Source organism: Emiliania huxleyi (assembly GCF_000372725.1).
Source record: "Emiliania huxleyi CCMP1516 chromosome Unknown EMIHUscaffold_131, whole genome shotgun sequence".
NCBI lineage: Eukaryota > Haptophyta > Isochrysidales > Noelaerhabdaceae > Emiliania > Emiliania huxleyi.
Genome location: NW_005201277.1, coordinates 386,664 through 409,246, shown reverse-complemented (window position 1 = coordinate 409,246; position 22,583 = coordinate 386,664). Strand labels below are relative to the sequence as shown.

At 66.4% G+C, this 22,583-nt stretch overlaps 5 protein-coding genes across 5 annotated transcripts; 2 read left to right on the top strand and 3 right to left on the bottom strand.

Moving 5' to 3' along the window:
• Positions 1-1,556: 1,556 nt before the first annotated feature.
• EMIHUDRAFT_53655 (hypothetical protein) lies at positions 1,557-2,276 on the bottom strand (the record flags this gene model as incomplete). Its single annotated transcript, XM_005788926.1, has 1 exon — positions 1,557-2,276. A coding segment is annotated over one exon (720 nt), but the record flags the coding sequence as incomplete, so codon positions are not given.
• A 2,943-nt stretch (positions 2,277-5,219) lies between these two features.
• Positions 5,220-5,729, top strand: EMIHUDRAFT_226344 (hypothetical protein; the record flags this gene model as incomplete). The annotated part of the gene is made up of 2 exons (XM_005788925.1): positions 5,220-5,473; positions 5,552-5,729. The coding sequence occupies 2 exons, from the start codon at positions 5,220-5,222 to the stop codon at positions 5,727-5,729; spliced, it is 432 nt and encodes a 143-aa protein (XP_005788982.1).
• Positions 5,730-5,965: 236 nt separating this feature from the next.
• Positions 5,966-10,701, bottom strand: NAH1 (transmembrane Na+/H+ exchanger). The gene is made up of 10 exons (XM_005788934.1): positions 10,505-10,701; positions 10,388-10,423; positions 10,156-10,257; positions 9,765-9,941; positions 8,933-9,009; positions 8,406-8,473; positions 7,515-8,260; positions 7,098-7,313; positions 6,629-7,032; positions 5,966-6,329 (listed from the first exon to the last, which is right to left on the bottom strand). Exons 1-10 carry the CDS (start codon positions 10,676-10,678, stop codon positions 6,212-6,214), a joined length of 2,118 nt encoding a protein of 705 aa, XP_005788991.1. The 5' UTR covers positions 10,679-10,701; the 3' UTR covers positions 5,966-6,211.
• A 4,582-nt stretch (positions 10,702-15,283) lies between these two features.
• Positions 15,284-15,994, top strand: EMIHUDRAFT_70735 (hypothetical protein; the record flags this gene model as incomplete). Its single annotated transcript, XM_005788924.1, has 1 exon — positions 15,284-15,994. A coding segment is annotated over one exon (711 nt), but the record flags the coding sequence as incomplete, so codon positions are not given.
• Positions 15,995-19,063: 3,069 nt separating this feature from the next.
• On the bottom strand, positions 19,064-20,234 carry ATPVc/c'4 (vacuolar H+-ATPase V0 sector, subunits c/c; the record flags this gene model as incomplete). Its single annotated transcript, XM_005788933.1, has 5 exons — positions 19,064-19,201; positions 19,472-19,686; positions 19,827-19,884; positions 20,045-20,066; positions 20,146-20,234. The coding sequence occupies 5 exons, from the start codon at positions 20,232-20,234 to the stop codon at positions 19,064-19,066; spliced, it is 522 nt and encodes a 173-aa protein (XP_005788990.1).
• Between the last annotated feature and the right edge of the window lie 2,349 nt (positions 20,235-22,583).

Sequence of the window (22,583 nt, the reverse complement as noted above, 5' to 3'; positions counted from 1 at the left end):
GAGTTGGGAGGGATTTGCGCGTTGGAGGGAATTTCGAGGGTGCCATAGCTGCGTGCTTTATGTTTATGTGAGCTGTGTGAGTGGGCTTTTGGGCATGAGCAGGCGGACATCGCTTCCAGGGAGGGGGGCGTGCTTCTGCTCACGCTCCACCCCCCCCCTAGCATGTGGTGAAGGCGCTGGGGGGGTCGGGACCCCCCCCCTAGCATGTGGTGAAGCCTCTGTGGGGGGGGTCGGACCCCCCCCTAGCATGTGGTGGGCACCCCCCAGCAGTTCGTGGGCTAGGAATAGCCGCCAGAGAGCCGATTTTGCCCCCAAAGTTGTGAAATCGTGGCTGAAAGTCCAATATATTGGAGAATCTGACCAGTCTCAAGGCTCATGTAGCTCCAAAGGATGATTTCCCCCTCGAAAATGCTGCGAAATGAGGCGTAAAATCAAGGGCCCGGAGGGTCTGACCACGAGTCTCTGGGGGGGTCCTCGGCCACGACCCCCCCCCTAGCATGTGGTGAAGGTGCTGGGGGGGGCGGGACCCCCCCCCTAGCATGTGGTGAAGCCTCTGGGGGGGGTCGGACCCCCCCCCTAGCATGTGGTGTGAGCAGAAGCACGCCCCCCTCCCTGGAAGCGATGTCCGCCTGCTCCATTCGCGGTAGACTGTATCTAGATACTGAGTGAGAACCTGTGTTTTTTCTCGCGCATCTCGGTGTTTTTGAGAGAAGTTCATGAGACGATACCCCCAGGCCCAGGACACCGAATCCGAAACGCGAAAGCAAAAACGGATGCAAAGCCATGTGCATGTGAACTGTGCCAGCCCCAAATCACCCAACACGTCCGCCGCGTCCGCCGCGTCCGCCACGCCCGCCTCGGCCGCCTCGGCCGCCTCGGCCGCCTCGGCCGCCTCGGCCGCCTCGGCCGCCGTGCCCGCCACGCCCGCTGCGCGACTGCTGCGACTGCTGCTGCTGCTGCTGCTGCTGCTGCTGCTGCTGCTGCTGCTGCTGCTGCTGCTGCTGCTGCTGCTGCTGCTGCTGCTGATGCTGCTGCTGCTGCTGCTGCTGCTGCTGCTGCTGCTGCTGCTGGTGGGGGTCGATGTCGGCCCCGCCGCGAGCGCCCGCGGGTTGCGGGCTACGGGCTGCGGTTGGCCCAGCGCGCGCAGGCGGCTGGTAGACAAACGTCGTCTGCGCCGCCACCAGCCGCCCAGTTGCGGCGATGGGCAGCGCCGGCTGGCGGCAAGTCGGGCAGTTGGTGTCGCGCTCCAGCACGCGCGGCGCACATGTCTCGCAGTACAGCGCATGGCCGCACGCGAAGCGGACCGAGCGCGGCGCGTCGTAGCAGAGGTCACACTGGCGCTCCTCGGCCCCAGCCGTCTCCTCCACCTCCCCCGCCGCCTCGGCCAGCGCCTCCAGCCGCGGCAGCGCCTCTGCGAGCGGCATCCGCTTCCGCTTCCGCTCGTACGCCAGCCCGACCACGAGCCTCGCCAGCTCCTCGGCCTGCCCCGCCGACCAGCCCGCGTCGGCCGCCGCGATGCTCTCCGCCGTGTCGGGCTCCTCCAATGCATCGTCGCACGCGTTGAGCAAGCCGACGGCGCCGCGGCCGGTCAGGCTGACGAGCAGCGTGATGCCGAGCGCGAAACCGTCAGTCAGCTGCGAAGCCTGGTTGTCCAGCGAGATGATCGGGTCCATGTAGCCAGGCTTCCCAAAGATACGCTGCGTTGACAGGTGCGAGACCTGTCCATTGGCGCCGGCCGTCGCCTCCGCCGCGCGCGCGAGGCCCACGTCGGCGAGGTAGCCGTTGCCGCGCTCGTCGAGCAGGATGTTGCCCGCCGAGACGTCGCGGTGCAGGATCATGGGCGAGAGTGTGTGCAGGTAGTGTAGCGCGCTCGCGGCGTCGCGCAGCACGCGGAGCCGTGCGGCGGAGGAGAGGGGGGGAGGCGGCGTCTCGAAGCCGACCATGCGGAGCCGCTGCAGTGCGGCTGGAGCGCGGTAGAGGCGGTCCTCGAGGCTGCCGCCGCGGCAGAGGGGGTAGACGAGGCACGCTCTCGCCGGCGCCAAGCAGACGCCGAGCAAAGGAAGCAGGGACGGGTGGCACGCCGCGCTGAGGGTGCGCACCTCGCTCTGCAGCTCGGCGAGGCCTTGGGCGCCGACACCGACCAGCGCCGTCTTGACGGCGAACCCGCAAGCGACGCGCGGGAGCGACGGCAGCGCGTCGCAGCGGTAGACGCGCCCGAAGCCTCCCTCGCCCACCTTGCGCGCCTCGGCAAAGCCGTCGGTCCACGCGGTGAGCTCGTCGAGAGGGACGGCGGCGGGCGGCGCGGCGGCGGCGGCGAGGGCGGCGACACTCGACGCCGCCTCCACTGCCTCCGCCGCCGCCGCTGCCTCTGCTGCCGCCGCCGCTGCCGCCGCCTCTTGAGCCTCCGCCGCCGCCACGGCCGCCACTGCCGCCTCTACAGCCGCCGCCTCCGCCGCTGCCTCCGCCGCCGCCGCCTCCGCCTCCGCCTCCGCCCTCATCCTCGCCTCCTCCCTCTCCCTTGCCGCCTCCTCCCTCGCCCTCGCCTCTGCCTCCTCCCTTGCGCGCGACGCCGCCTCCGCCTCCTCCGCCGCCCGCGCCGCCGCAACCTCTGCTACCACCCGATCCGCTTCCTCCGCCACTCGCGCCTCCTCTGCGGCCCGCGCCTCCTCCGCCCGCTCCGCCGCCCGCTCCGCCGCCCGCGCAGCCGCCGCCGCCGCCTTCTCCTCCTTCTGCCGCTGCCGCTTCAGCGCCCTGGCCTCGCGGGCCTTTCGCTCCGCCAGCTCGTCGCGCAGCCGCCGCGCCGCCCGCAGCGCCTCCGAGCCGTCGGCGGCCTGGGCGGTGTTTGCGTTGATCGCCGCCCTGAGCGCCTCGAGATCGGCATCGCCTCGCTCGCACGCCTCGACCGCCTCGCGCAGCGCCGCCTCGGCAGCATCGCGCGCCTCCGCCGCGGCCGCAGCCGCCGCCGCCTCACGTGCGGCCGCCGCGGCCTGTTCGGCTGATTCTGCGACCGCCGTCTCCCCGTCCGCCTCTGCTGTGGCCGACGAGTGCTCCTCGAGGGCGCGCACGCACTCGGCGTGGCCCTGACTCCTGGCCATCCGCAGCGCCGTCTTGCCGCCAACACGGGCGCCAACAGTGCGCGCCGCGTCTGCGCCCGCCCGCAGCAAGCGCCGCACGACGGCGGGGTGGTTGAGGAGGGCGGCGAACATCAGCGCGGTGCAGCCTTTGATGTCCTGCAAGTTGACCTCAGCGCCGCGCTGTGTCAGCAAGTCGACCACCCGCTCGTGGCCTTGGATGGCGGCGAGCATCAGCGCGGTCTGGCCGTCGCTGTCCTGCTGGTCGATCTCCGCGCCGTGCTGCAGCAGCAGCTCGACCACCCGCTCGTGGCCTGCCAGGGCGGCGCGGATCAGCAGCGTCATGCCGCTCGCGCCGCCTCTCTCGAACGTCGCGTCGGCCCGCCCGCCGCTGTCAATCCACGCCAGCACCGCCTCCTCATCGCCTCGATGAGCCGCTGCCACGACCTCATCGGAGACCGCCACCACACCGCTCGACGGCCGCTCCGCCGCCGCCACTGGCGACAGATTGCCCGGCCGCACCCGCACGCTCTCGCCGCCTCCCTCGAGCGCCACCGCGTACCGACCGCCCTCGAAGCTCTGCGCCACGCCCCGCTTCCCGTTCAGCTCGGGGCGGGCAGAGAGGCCGCCGAGCACGACTCGCTGCCCGAGCAGCGGCGCGTCCACCGCTGCCGCTGCCGCTGCCGCGCCCGAGGAAGCGCCGCCGGAGGAAGCGCCGCCTGCGCCTTCGCCGCCGGCTGCCGTCGCCGTGGGCCGTCCCGCCACCACCTCCTGGACGTGCTTCTTGAAGGCCTCGACGCAGGCGGCGTGGCCCTGCTCCTTGGCCATCTGCAGCGCCGTCTTGCCGCTCGCATTGCGCGCCGCCATGTCAGCGCCCGCCCGCAGCAAGCGCCGCACGACGGCGGGGTGGTTGAAAAAGGCGGCGTACATCAGCGCGGTGGAGCCGAGGCTGTCCAGCAGGTTGACATCGCTGCTTTGCACGTTGACATCAGCGCCGCGCCGTACCAGCAAGTCGACCACCTGCTCGTGGCCGTAGCTGGCGGCGTTCATCAGCGCGGTGCCGCCGCCGCTGTCCTGCAGGTTGACACCTGCGCCATGCTGCAGCAGCAATTTGACAAGGTGCTCGTGGCCGTAGAGGGAGGAGATCATCAGCAGCGTGCCGATCACCCCGCCTCTCTCGTACGTCGCGTCGACCCGCCCGCCCTCGTCGAGCCACGTCAACACCGCCTCCTCCTCGCCACGCTCAACCGCTTGCATAACCGCTTCGGAGACTGCCGCGACACCGCTCGACGTCTGCCTCGCCGCCGGTGGCGACAGATTGCCCGGCCGCACCCGCACGCTCTCGCAGCCTTCCTCGAGCGCCACCGCGTACCGCCCGCCCTCGAAGCTCTGCGCCACGCCCCGCTTCCCGTTCAGCTCGGGGCGGGCAGAGAGGCCGCCGAGCACGACTCGCTGGCCGAGCAGCGGCGCGTCCACCGCTGCCGCTGCCGCGCCCGAGGAGGCGCCGCCCGCCCCTGCCCGGCCGTCTGCAGCCGCCGCCTCCGACAAGACCTTGACGCACTCGGCGTGGCCCGACCACGCCGCATGCGACTCGGCCCACTGAAGCGCCGTCATGCCGCTCGCATCGCGCGCCGTCGTATCCGCGCCCGCCAGTAGCAAGCGGAGCACGACGGCGGGATGACCTTGGATGGCGGCGACCATCAGCGCGGTGGAACCGAAGCTGTCTTGCTGGTTGACCTCCGCGCCGTGCCGCAGCAGCAGCTCGACCACCCGCTCGTGGCCGTCCTCGACGGCGCCCATCAGCAGCGTGATGCCGCTCACGCCGTCTCTCTCGTACGTCGCGTCGAGCCGCCCGCCGCGATCAAGCCACTCCAGCACCGCCTCCTCGTCGCCTCGCCCCGCCGCTAGCACGACCGCGTCGGAGCAGCTCAGGGAACCTGCGCCAATGCTTTGCTCGCGTGCAGCGGCCGGACGGTGTTCCCACATATATCTCACTCTTGTATAGGGGGGGCGCTTCTAGGCGCCGTTCTCGCGGCAGTGTTTATTTGTTTTCATGACTAACTCGCGAATTCTTCCTTTCTCAGGCTCTCCGTACGCCACGCCGCCACTCGTGCTACCCGGGTAGCGCAAGCCCGCGCCGTCTGGCGCATGTCGCTCTTCGAGGAGCTGTTCGAGGTCAAGGACACCTCGAGGAAGTTCGACCACGTCGGCCGGCTCCACTGCCGGCTGGCCGAGGAGGGCTACGAGCTGCAGCTCGACCTCGACGTCAACTCGGACCTGCTCGACCTGCAACCAGGGGAGCGTTTCGCTCTGCTGCTCACGTCGACGCTCGACCTCGACGGCGCCGCCGACGCTGGCGTCTACGATCAGTCGGGAAAGCCGTCCCTGCTCGACTCGTACGAGTGAGCGCCACCGCCCGCCGCCGCCGCCGCCGCCGCCGCCGCCGCCGGCTTCGCTCCCTCAGCACCTTCCGCCCGCAGGTACGCCATGTACGGCAAGATATTCAAGTGGAAGCAGGACAACATCAAGGCGCCGATCGAAGTGCAGATCTCGTACGGCGGCCTCCTGATGAGGCTACGCGGCGACCCGCGGTACTTGCAAAAGCTGACGCTCGACTCGCGCGTCTACTTGCTGCTACGGAAGATTGTGAAGGACTAGGAAGAGGAGAGGAGGCATGCTACGTGTTTTGGAGTTTGCGCCGCGGGAGCGGAGTGTCGGGGGCCTAGGGCCCAGGTAAATTCAGGAGCTCCCGATTGCCGTCTGAGCCCCCTGCACTTTGTGTGTGTGGAGACGTTTACCTTACCTTACCTTACCTTAGCCCCCTGCGGGGGCTGGGGCGCTGGCGGCTGGGCCGTCCCGACCTGTTTCCTTGGCGCGCCTTTCGCGGCCCGCGGGAGCGTTTATGTCGAAATGTGCAACAAAAGATAGACAGGCACGGACGTACTGGAAGAGCATCCTTCCTCCTCTCCTCCTACCCTCCCTCCGCTTGTCTACTCAGCTCACATGGGACTCTAGACCGGAGACGAGACGGTTGAACCCCACAAGACGCGTCGCACACAGCCCCCCTCACACAGACGCACACGCCGAGTGTATTGGCCTCTGTCCAATATAGCGGCGCCGCGGCGCGAGCAGCCGCGCCCTCACAGCAGCGCGGGCGGCGTGTTGATGGGCGCCTTGGCATTCTTGACGGCGAGGTCGACGTCGCCGCCGGCGCCCTCGAGCAGCTTCTCGAGGTCTTTGGTCGACAGGTTGGGCAGCCTGAGGAAGAGTCAGGAAACTTCTCCACGCACCAGGTGGGTGGGCAGAGGGCCGGGCTACCCCTCGCATCTCCACGTCCAAAAGGCAGGAGCCGCTGGGGCATTTACCAGCGCGTGGGAGGTGTGTGTGTGTGTGTGTGTGTGTGTGTGTGTGTGTGTGTGTGTGTGTGTGTGTGTGTGTGTGTGTGTGTGTGTGTGTGTGTGTGTGTGTGTGTGTGTGTGTGTGTGTGTGTTCGCGCGCGCGTGCGTGCGTACGTGTGTGTGTGTGTCTCCCCACATCTCCCCATCTCTCGAGGCAACCTCGTGCGCAACACGTCGATCTTCGCGTCCTTGGTCGCGGTGCGCACGAGAGCTGGGCTGCCGAGGGCCGCGTGGAGCGTGTCTGGGTTGGCCGCCATCTCGGAGGCGGTCGCTCCCTTCTCAAAGTTTCGCGGCTTCATGATCTCCGACTTGAGCTCCGTGAAGGCGTTCTTGCCCAACTCGGCCTCCACCTCGGCCACCACCACCTCCTCGTCCCCCTTCTCCTCGTCGTCGTCGAAGCGCAGCTCGTCCGACTTTTCGTAGGCCTGCTCGTTGGTCAGCATCTTGAGCAGCCAGTTGTGCCCATCGTCGACCATCAGCTGAGTGGACGTCTTCTGCTGGTGCATCGCCGAGAGCATCTTGGAGCGCGCGGTGCTCTCGGCGCCCTTCTTTGGCTCGAGCACCTAAGGGGGAAAAGAAACTTTGACAACAAAGAAATACGGCGCGCTGTCTTTGGCTCGAGCAGCACGTCGAAGTAGATGCAGATGGTCGTGATGGCGCCGCCAAAGACAAAGATGGTGAAGCACGCGATCAACATCGTCGCCTGCATCATCGCGAGCGAGTCAGTGTGCATATCTCCCCGCACCTCCCCACACCTCCCCGCATCTCCCCGCATCTCCCCACATCTCGCCTGCATCATCGCGAGCGAGTCGTTGTGCTCGTTGTCGCTGCAGAAGGGGCTCTCCTGCTTGCGGCAGGGGAGGTATGGGGAGGTACGGGGAGGTACGGGGAGGTATGGGAGGAGGCATGGGGAGGTGTGGAGAGGTATGGGGAGGTATGGGGAAGTATGCGAGAAATGGGGGTGCATGGGGCTCTCCTGCTTGCGCTCGTCGTCGCCGTCGAAGCCGCCGCAAGTGGAGGGGAAGTCCCCTGCGACGTACGACACCGAAGCGAGTGCAAAAGCGACGCCGCCGCGGAGGCCCGAGAACCACATGACAAAGGAGTAGGCGGGCGAGATGGGGGGCGGCTTGGAGGTTGCGTCACGGAAGCAGTTTGTGAGGAAGGAGCCGATGTAGATGTGCAGCCGGCCCACGAAGCAGGCGAGGGTCGCCCAGAAGAAGAAGTGCCACACCGTGTACGTGAAGATGGGGAAGGTGATGGTCGCCATGCCCAGGTAGACAAAGACGAAGGTCTCGGCGATGAGGGCGACCACCTTGTACGCACGCGCCGTCAGCCGCACCGCACGCGGCGAGAAGTTTGGCCGCGTGTACGTTGCCATGACCATCCCGCAGGACATGATGGAGACAATGCCCGACAGCTCGGACGCCTCGGCAACGAAGTAGGCGCACCACGGGAAGACAAAGGAGAGCGCCGCCTCCATGTAGAGCATCTCGTCGTGGTGGCGGAGGTCGAGCAGCTTGAAAGTGAGTGAGGAGAGGATGCCTCCGACGGCGCCGATGAGGAGCGATCCGATGAAGATGATCAGGAAGAGCTTGCCTGCTCCGAGGATGTGCTCGGCGTCGACGGGGTTCTCCGGGTTGTTGAAGGAGAGGAGCGTGCGCGACAGCACGATGGCGACGGCGTCGTTCAGCACGCTCTCTCCAAAGACCATCGAGAACAGATCGATCTTTACGCCCAGCGCCTGGAAGACCGCCAGCACCGTGACCGGGTCCGTCGCGGAGATCAAAGAGCCTAGAGACATCTCCCCATATCTCCCCATACCTCCCCATATCTCCCCATATCTCCCCAGATCAATGAGCCTAGAGACAGCCCGTCGCAAGTCCGTCGCACAACGGGGCCGTGAGGTGGGGGAGCGGGTGCGAGAGAAGACAGACACCGAAAGTCAGCGCGGCGAGCATGCCCAGCGGGTAGCAGAGCCCCATCTGCCCAAACCACCACACGAGCCTACAAACGGGAGCACACCAGCTCGATGCACGCTGAGCACTGTTTGCGGGCGAGAGCGAGAGCACGGTGTTGGGCAGAGTCTTCAGAGCACCGCGTGAATACGAGGGGCGACGGGTACAGCGAAGCCCGCTGAGCCCGGTTGATTACAGCGGAGTCCGTGTCCTCTCTAAGTGCTACTGGGGCGACAAGTCTTGTCTTCCCCCTTCTAGCTGTCCTGTGAGCTGTGTGCTGTGCGTCCAGCAGTCCGGACCCAGTGCTACGTCCGGTGACAGCGCGCCTCGTGTCGGCTGCCGAGCCACTCGCGCGCAGCGTGTGTGTGGAGTGTGGGCCCGTCCTTGGTGCTGCGAGGTGTGTACGACTGGCTGACTGACTGACTTCTAGGCCGCGGAGCCCGAGATATGGGGAGATATGGGGAGATATGGGGAGATATGGGGAGATATGACGTCTAGGCGCACGAGCCCTCCGACAACAAAGGTGGAGGCGAAGGTGCCGATGAAGGCGAAGAAGGCGGTCGGGCAGAGGTTTGCGATGAACGACTGGCGCGTTCATGCAGAGCCGAGGTGAGCCGAGGTGAGCCGAGGTGAGCCGAGGTGAGCCGAGGTGAGGAGCCGAGGTGAGCCGAGGTGAGGAGCCGAGGTGAGCCGAGGTGAGGAGCCGAGGTGAGCCGAGGTGAGCCGAGGTGAAGGTGAGCCGAGGTGAGGAGCCGAGGTGAGCCGAGGTGAGCCGAGGTGAGCCGAGGTGAGCCGAGGTGAGCCGAGGTGAGGAGCCGAGGTGAGGAGCCGAGGTGAGCCGAGGTGAGGAGCCGAGGTGAGCCGAGGTGAGCCGAGGTGAGCCGAGGTGAGCCGAGGTGAGGAGCCGAGGTGAGCCGAGGTGAGCCGAGGTGAGGAGCCGAGGTGAGCCGAGGTGAGGAGCCGAGGTGAGCCGAGGTGAGCCGAGGTGAGCCGAGGTGAGCCGAGGTGAGGAGCCGAGGTGAGCCGAGGTGAGGAGCCGAGGTGAGCCGAGGTGAGCCGAGGTGAGCCGAGGTGAGCCGAGGTGAGGAGCCGAGGTGAGCCGAGGTGAGGAGCCGAGGTGAGCCGAGGTGAGCCGAGGTGAGCCGAGGTGAGCCGAGGTGAGGAGCCGAGGTGAGCCGAGGTGAGGAGCCGAGGTGAGCCGAGGTGAGCCGAGGTGAGCCGAGGTGAGCCGAGGTGAGGAGCCGAGGTGAGGAGCCGAGGTGAGCCGAGGTGAGGAGCCGAGGTGAGGAGCCGAGGTGAGCCGAGGTGAGGAGCCGAGGTGAGCCGGAGCCGACGCAAGCCTGCACGTTCATGTTGAACCCTGCCTCAAAGATGATTGGCGGCAGCAGCCAGATCATGAAGAACTCAAAGTCGAACTTCTCCTTTTCGAGCAGCCCGTCCGAGTGCGCCATCAAGGCCAGGCCGGAGGCAAACATGCCCACCAGCACTCCGATGGCAGCCTCTGGCAGCCAGTGCAGCTGCGGCGGAAGGAGGGAGGAGGGAGGGAGGAGGTGAGGAGGAGAGGAGGAGGGGAGGAGGGGAGGAGGAGAGGGAGGAGGTGAGTACGCGGCGGAAAACACAGCAGCATCGAGGGGAGAGGAAGTGAGGCGAGGGGTGGAGAGGGCGTCGCCGCGTACACTCGCGTAAGAGGCGGAGGGGGAGAGGGAGCGTGGGGCGGTGAGCCCAGCTCACGTGGATCGACTCGGCCAGGAATCCGAGGATGAAGGTTGCGCCGAGCGCAGCGATCCCGATGACGGTCGCCCACTTTAGCATGATGATCTCCTCCTCCGCCTCCTGCGGCGAAGGGGGGGGCGGGTGGCGGCGGTCGGCTCTCGCGTCCACGCCACGCCCAAACCGGAGCTCGTCGCCCGACTGCTGCCGAGAGAGAGAGTGCGGACACAGGTAACAGGGCTGTGGCACGCGCCTCCTTCAGCAGCTCCACCTCCTCCTCCGAGAGCGCCTGCGGTGGTGGGAAGAACATAGGGAGGTGGAGCAGCGCAGCGATGCGATCGCGCCTCGTGGTCGCTAGACTGGCACGCACCGCCTCGTGTTCGGACAAATCGCGCCTCGGAGCGGTCTCCAAAGCGGAGCGGAGGTTGCGCGCTTTGGTGGACAGCTTGCCGAGCCACTTTTGATCTCTGGCTGCCTGGGACGCGTCCGCGCCGCCGAGCGCGGCAACGATGGCGAGCGCGCAGAGCGCGCCTGTGCAGCGCATCTGTGTCCCCCCGTTTTGCTCGGCCCGTTTTCGGCTCGCGGCGAAAAGAAGAAATACCTTCGCGCGCTAGTCGAGCGTGGAATAGGGAGTCCACCGTGCTGCGAGCCTGTCGCTGTCCCTTGTCAGGAGCAGGAGAACTAGGAGAGCGCAACCAGTAGGAGGCCTCTGCCCCCGCGGCAAAGTCAAACCACCCCACCACCTACCACCACCTACCACCGCAGAGCAAACATTGCTCCTCAGTTCGGGCCCGCTCAGAGGCGCCCCGCGCCCGTGCGGCGCGCCGAGGCGGCGCCGAGGCTGGCGCCTTGCACCCGGCCCGCGGCCGGCACCGCCTCGCCCCACCACTGACCGCCCTGCGGCCCCTGCGCAGGCGTTCCTTCGACCTCGCTCAAAAGCGACGCCCGGGTGTGGTAGGTGGTGCCGAGGCGATTGTTTAGGGGCCCGTTTTTCGGCTCCGCGGCGAAAAGAGAGATTAGCTGCGTTCGTCTGTGGTGGCGGCGTGCCGTCCTCCGATCCCATCCTTGGGTTGCGTGGTCTGTTTTCTAATTTCTTTTTTCTTTGTTACTTCGGGCTCTGCGGAGTTACTCTCAGCCTCTTTCTCCTCGTCTTCGACTTCGCCCCCCCACCGCGCTTCACCGCCCCCTGCGCATGTCTTGTCGCCCTAGGGGCTCGGGCCCAGGCCTGAACTCCTCACTGCACTGTTGCAACAAGGGACATTCTGTGTTTGTATCCGCTTTCTCTCTTGAGCACTTGAGCACTGGATAGGGTCGATTCCGCATGGTACGGGACCCCTTCTCTCCTTGTTAGTGCCAGGGTGCCTGACTGAGGGAGGGTGTAGAGGATGTAGAGTGTAGAGCGCTGTAGAGATGTAGAGATGTAGAGATGTAGAGCGCTCTGGAGCGCTGTAGAGCTGTAGAGCTCTACATCCGCCGCGTGACGATGCGGGTGCGTTGTAGAGCGATGTAGAGGCGCTCTACAACGTGAAATCTCTACAACAAACTCTACATCATAACGGCGAACGAGGCACCCGGTCGCTCTCCGACATGAGGCGCGTTGCACTTGCCAGTGCTGCCCTGGCCTTCTGTCTGCCCGCCCAATGGGTGGGAGGTGCCTCTGCTGCTGTGGCATGCCTCACGGCTGCGACTGGCCGGCGCCTCGGCGCGTCAGCTCGGCTCGGCGTAGCGATATAGTGGCCAGCGCAACTCGCCTGGACTCAACGCTCAGCCAGGAGCTCCCGCACGCGCTGGCGCAAGTCAATAGTCATGGCGCATGCAACGCGTCTGAATGATCGCCTCGCCTCGCGCAAATGCGACCGTCCTCGCCGCCGACAGTCCACCGCCTGCTAAAGAAGCACTGCGATGAATGCAGCACCGGCGACGCATGGCAGGCTGGTCATGACGCAGTTATAGGGTGTTGTGTGCCGTCAGAGTGACTCTCTGTGTGTCAGTGATAGTCAGGGCCGTCAATCAGAGCTCCAGTAAGCTCAGAGACACCCCATTAGTGCGACTCGACCTCTTTGAGTCACTGCCTTCCCGGCGGTTCTGCTGTAGAGCCTCTACAACAAACTCTACAGCAAAATCGCGCTCTACATCGCTCTACAACGCACCCGCATCGTCACGCGGCGGATGTAGAGCTCTACAGCTCTACAGCGCTCCAGAGCGCTCTACATCTCTACAGCTCTTCAGTGCTCTGCACTCTACATCCTCCTACACCCTCCCTCAGGCCAGTGCGCGCCAGTCCCGTGCCCAGTCGTGCGAGGGAAGAGAGAGAACTGCGAGGGAGCCTTTTCGTAACATTCTTCCTCCATTCTCTCTCTCTCCCCCCCCCATAGAGCTCTACCGCCGCTGGTGTCCAGTCCGAGCCTGGCTGGGTCCGAAAACAATGGTCCGCCTCGAGCCCGATTCCAGCGGCGCCGAGGCGCCGCTCTACCTCTCGCTCTCCCTTATCGTCCTTACAAGATCCTGCTCGTGCAGGTGGGGACCCTGTCCTTCTCCCCCCCCTGCAGCCTCGTTTTATTGCATCACCGCCTGTGTTTGGGTTTCTATGTTTGCGATTTGTAATTTGGCCTTTTCTCAAGTCTTTTCGAGACTGAAAGAAAAAGAAACACTCGCCGCACGGCGCCTAAGCGCACGGCACCCAACAAGAATGGTGCCAAGACGGGCTAATGCACGAGAGGCAAGCGACCACGGGCTGGTGCTCGGCAAGCGAGTCGTGCTCGGCGGCCTCTCTGCCCGCCCCGAGCTGAACGGAAAGCTGGGCGTGGCGCAGAGCTTCGAGGGCGGGCGGTACGCGGTGGCGCTCGAGGGAGGCGGCGAGAGCGTGCGGGTGCGGCCCGGTCATCTTGCGTGGGATGTGTTGGCGTGGGCGTACTTCCTGAGCTACTCCGACGCGATCGTGCTAGCGGCGGAGCAAGGCGAGGAGGCGGCGGTTCTGGAGTGGCTTGATCGCGGCGGGTGGGTCGACGCGACGTACGAGAGAGGCGAGGTGAGTGGCTTCACGCTGCTGATGACCGCCGCCAACTACGGCCGCGAGCGGGTGGTCGAGCTGCTGCTCCGGCGTGGGGCTGAGATCAACCTGCAGAGCAGCAGAGGCTGCACCGCGCTGATGGCCGCCGCCTTCTACGGCCACGAGCGGGTGGTCGAGCTGCTGATTCGGCACGGCGCTGAGGTCAGCCTGCAGGACAGCAACGGCGGCACCGCGCTGATGAACGCCGCCTTCAACGGCCACGAGCGGGTGGTCGACTTGCTGCTGCAGCACGGCGCGGAGCTCAACCTGCAGAACAGCGAAGGCCGCACCGCGCTGATGAACGCCGCCAGCTTCAACCACCCCGCCGTCGTGCGGCGCTTGCTGCGCGCTGGCGCAGACACGGCGGCGCGCGCTCCGGACGGCATGACGGCGCTTCAGTGGGCCAAGGCACAGGGCCACGCCGAGTGCGTCGAGGCCTTCAAGAAGCACGTCCAGGAGGTGGTGGCGGGACGGCTCACGGCGACAGCAGCCGGCGGTGAAGGCGCAGGCGGCGCTTCCTCCGGCGGAGCTTCCTCGGGCGCGGCAGCGGCAGCGGCAGCGGTGGACGCGCCGCTGCTCGGCCAGCGAGTCGTACTCGGCGGCCTCTCTGCCCGCCCCGAGCTGAACGGGCAGCGGGGCGTGGCGCAGAGCTTCGAGGGCGGGCGGTACGCGGTGGCGCTCGAGGGAGGCGGTGAGAGCGTGCGGGTGCGGCCGGGCAATCTGTCGCCCGCTGCGGCGGAGCGGCCGTCGAGTGGTGTGGTGGCGGTCTCCGAAGAGGTCGTGACAGCGGCTCGGCGAGGCGACGAGGCGGCAGTGCTGGAGTGGCTTGAGGGCGGCGGGCGGGCCGACGCGACGTACGAGAGAGGCGGCGTGAGCGGCCTCACGCTGCTGATGGGCGCCGCCCTCCACGGCCACGAGCGGGTGGTCGAGCTGCTGCTGCGGCACGGCGCGGAGGTCAACCTGCAGGACAGCAACGATCAGACCGCACTGATGGGCGCCGCCTACAGCGGCCACGAGCGGGTGGTCGAGCTGCTGATTCGGCACGGCGCGGAGATCAGCCTGCAGAACGGCATCGGCTGCACCGCGCTGATAGCTGCCGCCGGCTACGAGCGGGTGGTCGAGCTGCTGATTCGGCACGGCGCGGAGGTCAACTTGCAGAGCAGCAAGGGCGTCACCGCGCTGATGGCCGCTGCCCTCTTGAACCGCCCCGCCGTCGTGCGGCGCTTGCTCCGGGCGGGCGCAGACACCGCGGTGCGCAGTACGAGAGGCCAGACGGCGCTGCGGCTGGCCAAGGAGATGGGCCACGCCGAGTGCGTGCGCGCCCTCGAGGAGCACTCGTCGACCGCAGCAGCGGCGGAGGGGGAGACGGCGGTCGCAGAATCAGCCGAACAGGCCGCGGCGGCCGCACGCGAGGTGGCAGTGGCTGCGGAGGCTGCGGAGGCGCGCGATGCTGCCGAGGCGGCGCTGCGCGAGGCGGTGGAGGCGTGCGGCCGAGGCGACGCCAATCTCGAGGCGCTCAGGGCGGCGATCAACGCGAACGTCGACGTCGCCGACGGCTCAGAGGCGTTGCGGGCGGCGCGGCGGCTGCGCGACGAGCTGGCGGAGCGAAAGGCCCGCGAGGCCAGGGCGCTGAAGCGGCAGCGGCAGAAGGAGGAGAAGGCGGCGGCGAAGCAGGCGGAGGCGGCGGCGCGGGCGGCGGAGGAGGCGCGGGCGGCGGAGGAGGCGCGGGCGGCTGACGAGGCGCGGGCGGCTGAAGCAGCTGCGGAGGCGCGGGCGGCGCGGGCATCGGAGGAAGCGGATGCGGCGGCGCGGGCAAGGGAGGAGGCAGAGGCGAAGGCAAGGGAGGAGGCGGCAAGGGAGAGGGAAGAAGCGAGGGAGAGGGCGGAAGCGGAGGCGGCGGCGGCGGCGGCGGCGGAGGCGGCGGCGGCGGCAGCGGCGGAGGCGGCGGCTGTAGAGGCGGCAGTGGCGGCCGTGGCGGCGGCGGAGGCTCAAGAGGCAGCGGCAGCGGAGGCGGCGGCGGCGGCGGCGGCGGCGGCAGCGTCGGCGGCGGCGAGTGTCGCCGCCCTCGCCGCCGCCGCCGCGCCGCCCGCCGCCGTCCCTCTCGACGAGCTCATCGCGGCGACCGACGGCTTTGCCGAGGCGCGCAAGGTGGGCGAGGGCGGTTTCGGGCGCGTCTACCGCTGCGACGCGCTGCCGTCGCTGCCGCGTGTCGCTTGCGGGTTCGCCGTCAAGACGGCGCTGGTCGGTGTCGGCGCACAAGGCCTCGCCGAGCTGCAGAGCGAGGTGCGCACGCTCAGCGCGGCGTGCCACCCGTCCCTCCTCCCTCTGCTCGGCGTCTGCTTGGCACCGGCGAGAGCTTGCCTCGTCTACCCCCTCTGCCGCGGCGGCAGCCTCGAGGACCGTATCTACCGCACTCCAGCTGCACTGCAGCGGCTCCGCATGCTCGGCTTCGAGACGCCGCCTCCGCCGCTCTCCTCCGCCGCACGGCTCCGCGTGCTGCGCGACGCGGCGAGCGCGCTGCACTACTTGCACACGCTCTCGCCCATGATCCTGCACCGCGACGTCTCGGCGGGCAACATCCTGCTCGACGAGCGCGGCAATGGATTCCTCGCCGACGTGGGACTCGCGCGCGCGGCGGAGGCGACGGCCGGCAGCAGCCAGCAGGTGTCGCACCTGTCGACGCAGCGCATCTTTGGGAAGCCCGGCTACATGGACCCGATCATCTCGCTGGACAACCAGGCTTCGCAGCTGACTGACGGTTTCGCGCTCGGCATCACGCTGCTCGTCAGCCTGACCGGCCGCGGCGCCGTCGGCTTGCTCAACGCGTGCGACTATGCGCTGGAGGAGCCCGACACGGCGGAGGGCATCGCGGCGGCCGACGCGGGCTGGTCGGCGGCGCAGGCCGAGGAGCTGACACGGCTGGTGGTCGGGCTAGCATACGAGCGCAAGAGAAAGCGAATGCCGCTCGCAGACGCACTGCCGCGGCTGGAGGCGCTAGTCGAAGCGGCGGGGGAGGTGGAGGAGACGGCTGGGGCCGAGGAGCGCCTGTGTGACCTCTGCTGGGACGCGCCGCGCTCGGTCCGTTTCGCGTGCGGCCACGCTCTGTATTGCGGGACATGTGCGCCGCGCGTGCTGGAGCGCGACAGCAACTGCCCGGCCTGCCGCCAGCCGGCGCTGCCCATCGCCGCAGTCGGAGCGCATGTTGCGGCGCAGACGACGTTTGTCCACCAGCCGCCATCGCGCACCGTGCCCCAGGCTCAGCCCGTGGGCGTCACGGCGGCGGTCGGTGGGCGAGGGGGGCGAGGCGGGCGGGGTGGGCGGGGTGGGCGGGGTGGCCGAGGCGGGCGTGGCGGACGCGGTGGACGCGGCGGACGTGTTGGGTGATTTGGGGTGGCTGGCACAGCTCACATGCAGGTTTCTTATGCTTTGCATCCGTGTGTTGCTTTCGCGTTTCGGATTCGGTGTCTTGGGCCTGGGGGTCTCGTCTCATAATCTTCTCTCAAAAACACCGAGATGCGAGAGAAAATACACAGGTTCTCACCCTGAGAATGCCCAGAAGCCCACTCACAGCTCACACAGCTCACATAAACTCATAAGCACGCAGCTATCAATGGCACCCTCGAAGTTCCCTCCAACGCGCAAATCGCTTTCCCAACTCAAAAACGACTCTCTGCCGTCGACTCGGTGGCACAACGATGCCTTCGGCTCGCTCGCGCCGCCACGTGTTGGAGTGAAATGGAACTAGCCATTATTTATGCGAGTGTCGCTCACAATCCTTCGACTTCTAGGATTGCGAGCGAGGCTGCTTGCAATCCAACACTTGCAGAAGAGAAGGTTCACCAGCAGTGTGCGTGCGGCCGCTCAAAAACGAAGAAGAGCGGTAAGCTGCGGTCCGACCGATCCGATGCCGCCAGAGCGGTAAGCTGCGGTCCGACCGATCCGATGCCGCCAGACTGCCACCGACCGACTTGGGGTGACGGGAAGACGCGCACGCCTCCATCCATCCACGGACCGGCCGCCTTCTTTTTTCTAAGGTGGCAGACTGGGTGTGTGAGTGAGTATATTGCACACACACACACACACACACACACACACACACACACACACACACACACACACACACACACACACACACACACACACACACACACACACACACACACACACACACACACACACACACACACACACACACACACACACACACACACACACACACACACACACACACACACACACACACACACACTGGCAGACTAAAAGAAAGAAAGGAAGAAAACAGACAACCCAAGGGAGGGATGGGAGGACGGCACGCCGACTGGGTTTGGCACATTGAGCTGCTGGTTTTCTTTTGCTGCGGCGGAGGTGGAGGGCGGCTGCCCGCCCCTGCCTTCTGGTCCTGAAGGTGCTCGCTATCACGTCACCAACGAGTGTGAGTCGCCTGTCGCGGAGGGGGCGATATTCGTGCAGTGCCGATCGGTAATTTGGGGGTATTTTTGCGTAATTGGGCACGAAGGTGGTCTTTGTTCATTCCCGCCTGTTTACTGAAAGCAGGAGAAGGAGGAGAGCGCTGACTCGTTTCGTTTCTTGTTCCCTAGATACGGTACCTGTCGCGAGTGCCAGGCAGGCAGGACCGACCCGACCGAGTTCGGCGGGCAGGGCGTCCGGAAGAAGCGCTGCCGGTCGCGCAAATGGCCAGAATCCCCGAATGGCCGCAGAGCGCGAGGGTGGAGCGCCCACATGGACCCTCAACAGGATCCCACCGCTCCTCGCCCCCGTCTCGCAGGCCAAAATCGTCGACATCGCGTCGGCACTCTCGACGGCGCGCCTGGGCTCGCAGAGGCGGCCTGGGCGGTGCAGGGTGGCTGGGCTGCCCCCCTCCCGCGGTGCGCCAAGCCTCGGGGGTCGGGGAGACCATCTCGGGTCGCCGAGGGGGCGGGTCGGACGCCCGATCCGGAGCTGCTGGCCGGAGGACGTCGCCGGCTCCGCGATTTTGGACGCCCCAGGCGCCTCCAGCCGGGCCGAGCGGCGCCAGCTGGTAGCTGGGGCCGCAGGGCGGTCGGGCCGACACCGTATGCTAGTCGGAGTGGGTTGTCTAGGGGTGTAGAGGTCGGTAGAGTGTCCGTTTGTGCCTTCCGGACAGGCTCCGGTCGGGAGCCCGCCGGCGGGCCGGCTGAGGCTGTGTGTCCGTCCACTGTGGACCTAGTGATGGCCTAGGAGCCCTGCACGAACGGTTTTTATGCTATATAACACCTAGGGACCGCGTCGGGTGTGGGCGGCGAGCCGCGCATCGGCCGACAATGTGTGCCGATGTACGCGTTTCGGTCACACCGCGGTCAGGCTCAGGGCCCGTGTTTTATGGCATATATTTATGGCTTTTGCATGAGCCATGACCTGTCCCCTGCCGCTCCCCGGGGCCGGGCAGGGGATTTCCTAAAAAATTACACGCAGCGCCAGCGATTCCTTTTTGCTTGAACAGTTTTTCTTTTTCAATGTACAAGAACCTTCCATCACCACCGCCCTGGGCCCTGCTCGCTGCTGCGCGTGCTCCTGGTCCTGCTGGCGGGAACGTCCGGGTGTGGGAAGTAAAGATCTTTTACTTTCAATGTGCAAGAGTAAACGTAAGACTCACACGTAAGCCAAGAGTAAATGTACCGAGGTGCCCGGGCTGCTGGCGCCCCTGGTGTGCTAACGGCCCGGCGCAGCCCATGCACAGACGAGGGGGCCGACCCAATGCCGAGAGCGCGGCGCCCCGCAGGCGACGGCCCTCGGCGTGGCTGGGGGGGGGCGTATCGCAGCGCGCCGCCGCCGCCGCCGCCGCCGCCGCCGCCGCCCCGTCGCCCTGTGCTGATGATAACTAAGCTCGCGAGCCGCGGTGCCTCACAGGTCGGTGCAGGTGACCTGGCCATCCTCGCCGAGCAGGCAGCCGCACATCGCGCTGCCGTCCTTGACGGCGATGATGAGCGCGACGATCAGCCCGTAGAGGCCGAGGGCGGACCCAAAGGACCAAATGAGCACCTGAGAGCACAGGCGCAATGGGCAAATGGGCGGCGGGGGCGAATGGGCGGCGCGGCGGGGGCGAGGGCGGGGTGGTGAGGGCGGCGGCGGCGAGGGCTTCAGCGAGGGCGGCGGTGGTGAAGGCGGCGGCGAGGGCGAGGGCGGTGAAGGCGGCGGTGAAGGCGGCGGCGAGGGCGGCGGCGAGGGCGGCGGCGGCGACGGAGCAGCGGACGGTGAGGGCGTAGTATCAATGGGTGCAGCGTCATGAGAGGTCGTTGCGAGGAGGCGCACCATGCCAATGTAGAGCTTGGGCTGCCGCGCGGAATCCTGCACGCCAATCTCGCCCGCCATGCCCATGGCCAGGCCGGTCGCCAGGTTGCTCAGCCCGACCGTCAGCCCCGAGCCGAGGTGGGCGTAGCCGGAGAAGAGCGAGTAGGTGGACGTGCCGTCCTTTGGCGTGGTGATGTTGGTGGCGATGATCACCGCGATGATGAGGCCAAAGATGCCTGGCGCGAGGCGGCGGCGGTGGGTGAGCGCGAGGCGGATCACGCCGTCAACACCACGCGGCGCGCACGCGGCGCAGGCAGAGAATGGTGCGGCGGCGGGCAGAGAGCGCAGCAGCGGGCGGCAGCGGGACTGAGCGCACCGCAGACACCAGAGAGGATGACGGGCATGATGGACTTCATCACCATCTCGGTTTGCACCTGCGCGGCCCGCAGCACGGCGGCGGTGGGGCGGCGACGGAGGGGGGGGCCGCCAGCTGTGCGCTCCGCTTCTGCGTCAGCGCCGCGTGCGCTAGGAAGGCAAGAGGGCGGGCGGGCGCGCCTTGTGGCGCGGCAGTTTGGAGATGGTGGCGAGGCCGACGGCCGACTTCCACGTCCCGTACCTGCGGCGGCGCCCGATCGGTCACACATCGCCATTCGCCGTACAGGCTGTCTGCGACCGGGCCGGGGGCGGCGGCGCACGCAGCCCCCATGTTCCCGAAGATCAGCGCGAGGGCGGCGCCGACGAAGCCGAAGAAGGGCGCATGCGAGGGGCAGTAGGGCGAATCCATCGGCGGCCGGCGGCGGCTGAGGCGATCGGCGCAACTGTGTCGGAGAGCTGTGTAGCAGGGCTAGCAGCTGAACCAGGTTGTTGTGAAGAGGGGGGGGGGGGGGCGACCGACCAGGAACCGCACTATATGTGTGTGAATGTGCGTTTATGTGAATGGGAGCACAGTATGAGTATATGTAGAGTTCGATGATAAGGAATACGCCGTCGGACAGAGGAAGACGCTGCCGGACAGAAGAAGACGCTGTGTGAAGGGTAGGAAGACGCTGATCACAGATCAGACGCCGTTCACACCGTCTGACTGTGGCTGTGCCTGTGGCTCAGCAGCGGAACAACAGGGTGCGAAAGAAGTAGACGCAACTCGCTCGCACGACACTGGGCACGGGACTGGCGCGCACTGGCACTAACACAGTGTCGTGCGAAAGAAGCATTCAATTTCCCCGCACGGATTGGGATGTGTGTATGAGCGGCTCGCGCTCGAGCTGCTGGGGTTCCGCGGGTTCGTTCGAACTAGATAGAGCTCAAAGCCGCGGGGTGGTACGTCGGTACGTGTGCAGGTAAAGGTAAGGTACGGTAAACTTCTCCACACACACGGGGTGGTGGGGCAAGGGGGGCGACCCTCGCGTCTCCACGTCTAACGACGTGTACACCGAGACACACTCTCTATTCAGTAACTCTGCGTACGCGTAAGTAGGCAAGGGACCCCCGTACAGTCGGAGGTCAGCCGAGGACCCGAGATGAGCCGAGATGAGCCGAGTCAGAGGAGCCGAGAGGAGGCGAGAGGAGCCGAGAGATGAGCCGAGATGAACCGAGAGAGGACCCGAGAGGACCCGAGATGAGCCGAATGGGCCGAGATGGGGAGATGGGCCGAGGAGGAGGAGAGGAGGAGGAGAGGAGGGGGAGGGGAGGTAAGGCTCATTAAAAAGATTGATTCTCGCCCCTCTAAGTATTGATATTGAGTATTGTCAAGCTCACCTCTAAGTATTGACAATATATTGACATATTGATCGCTGATTTTCAACCTCAAAAAGCATAAATGTCAACATTTCTTCCAAACATCGCCTAGATGGTGGCTGAAATCGAAAGATTCGCGCGTTCGAAGCGATTTTGATGCGACCCGAGCAATTTTGAAGCGGTTTGGGCCCATTTTGAGCGGTTTTAGGGCGTCCGCAAGCTAGAGATCGACCGCCCACCGCTGGATATATTGATATATTGAGACCCCCCTGACCAGCCCAGGCCAATCCCCCTCTAAGTATTGGAATATATATTGATATTGATCGCTCCTCTAAGTATTGGAGCAATATATTCCATATTTTTAATGAGCCTTAAGGGGAGGGGGCGGGGAGGGGGAGCCGCTCCTGGCCCGCGGCGGAGGGGCGGAAGCAGTCGTCCGAGACTAAGTGCGTCGCGCTGAAGACGGCATGCTGCGCAAACGGCTGGACGACGAAGGTCGTGCCTGGCACGAGTTGGAGAGGGAGAGGCGGCTGGCATCGCGTCGGGGGTCCTCCCGCCCTGACGACGGCGCCAGGTCAGACGCCCAGTTACCTATGGGGAGATATGGGGAGATATGGGGAGATATGGGGAGATATGCTCAGGTCGGACGCCCAGTTGCCCATGCTTGAATGAGCTTGCCTGTGGCGGGGGCGGCGGGCGGGTGCACGGAGCTAAGTGCCTCGCCGTCCTCGCAGGAGTCGCTTAGGCGGCTCCCGTGTGATCCCTGGCCGCTTCCCAGTCGGAGCAAGGTTGAAAAACCGAGCAACGGAGATGGTGCGGGAGAGTACGGTTGTGCCAGGGTGTCACGACTCGCACCGACCCTTCACGAACCGAAAGGCCGTGCCCGGCGTGCAAGGGGCACGGTTATCGTCCGGCACGTGTTTGGCGCCCCATTCCGTTTGGCGGTTAGGTCGGCTCAGGGCCCCGTCTCCACTTCCCTCCTACTTGGCGCGTGAAGATGAAGAGATGCCAGACCGGCCAGGGCAAGGGCGGAGGGCGAGGGCGGAGGGCGGAGGGCTGGGTGGAGGGCTGGGCGGAGGCAAGGGCGGGCGGAGGGCGAGGGCGGGGCGGGCGCGGCGCTGAGCGGAGCAGTAATAATATCGTTGGCCGGAGCCTCGTTGGCCGAAGCCTTACAGCTGTTATTAATTGTACAGTGAAGCCTCATATCACAGTGCACAGTGGTCAGTGCACGGGCGGGCCGCTGAATGTAAATGTGAACATGTGTGGGGATTGGGTGTGGTTGTTGGGTGGGGGGCGCAAGGGGGGGCGGGGGCAAAAGTGGGGCGTGAGGGGGAGAGGGGGCAAAAGTGGGGCGTGAGGGGGAGAGTTGGGGATGTCGTGTTCGCAAGGAGGAGCTGGG

Bases quoted from the DNA above. Each gene is read 5' to 3' on its own strand.
- NAH1 (XM_005788934.1), bottom strand. From the start codon at position 10,678: ATGCGCTGCACAGGCGCGCTCTGCGCGCTCGCCATCGTTGCCGCGCTC. The intron at 10,424-10,504 runs GTGCGTGCCAGT...CCACCACCGCAG, and splicing joins ATTTGTCCGAACACGAGGCG to GCGCTCTCGGAGGAGGAGGT. The intron at 7,033-7,097 runs GTGCTGCTCGAG...TTTCCCCCTTAG, and splicing joins CCATCTGCATCTACTTCGAC to GTGCTCGAGCCAAAGAAGGG.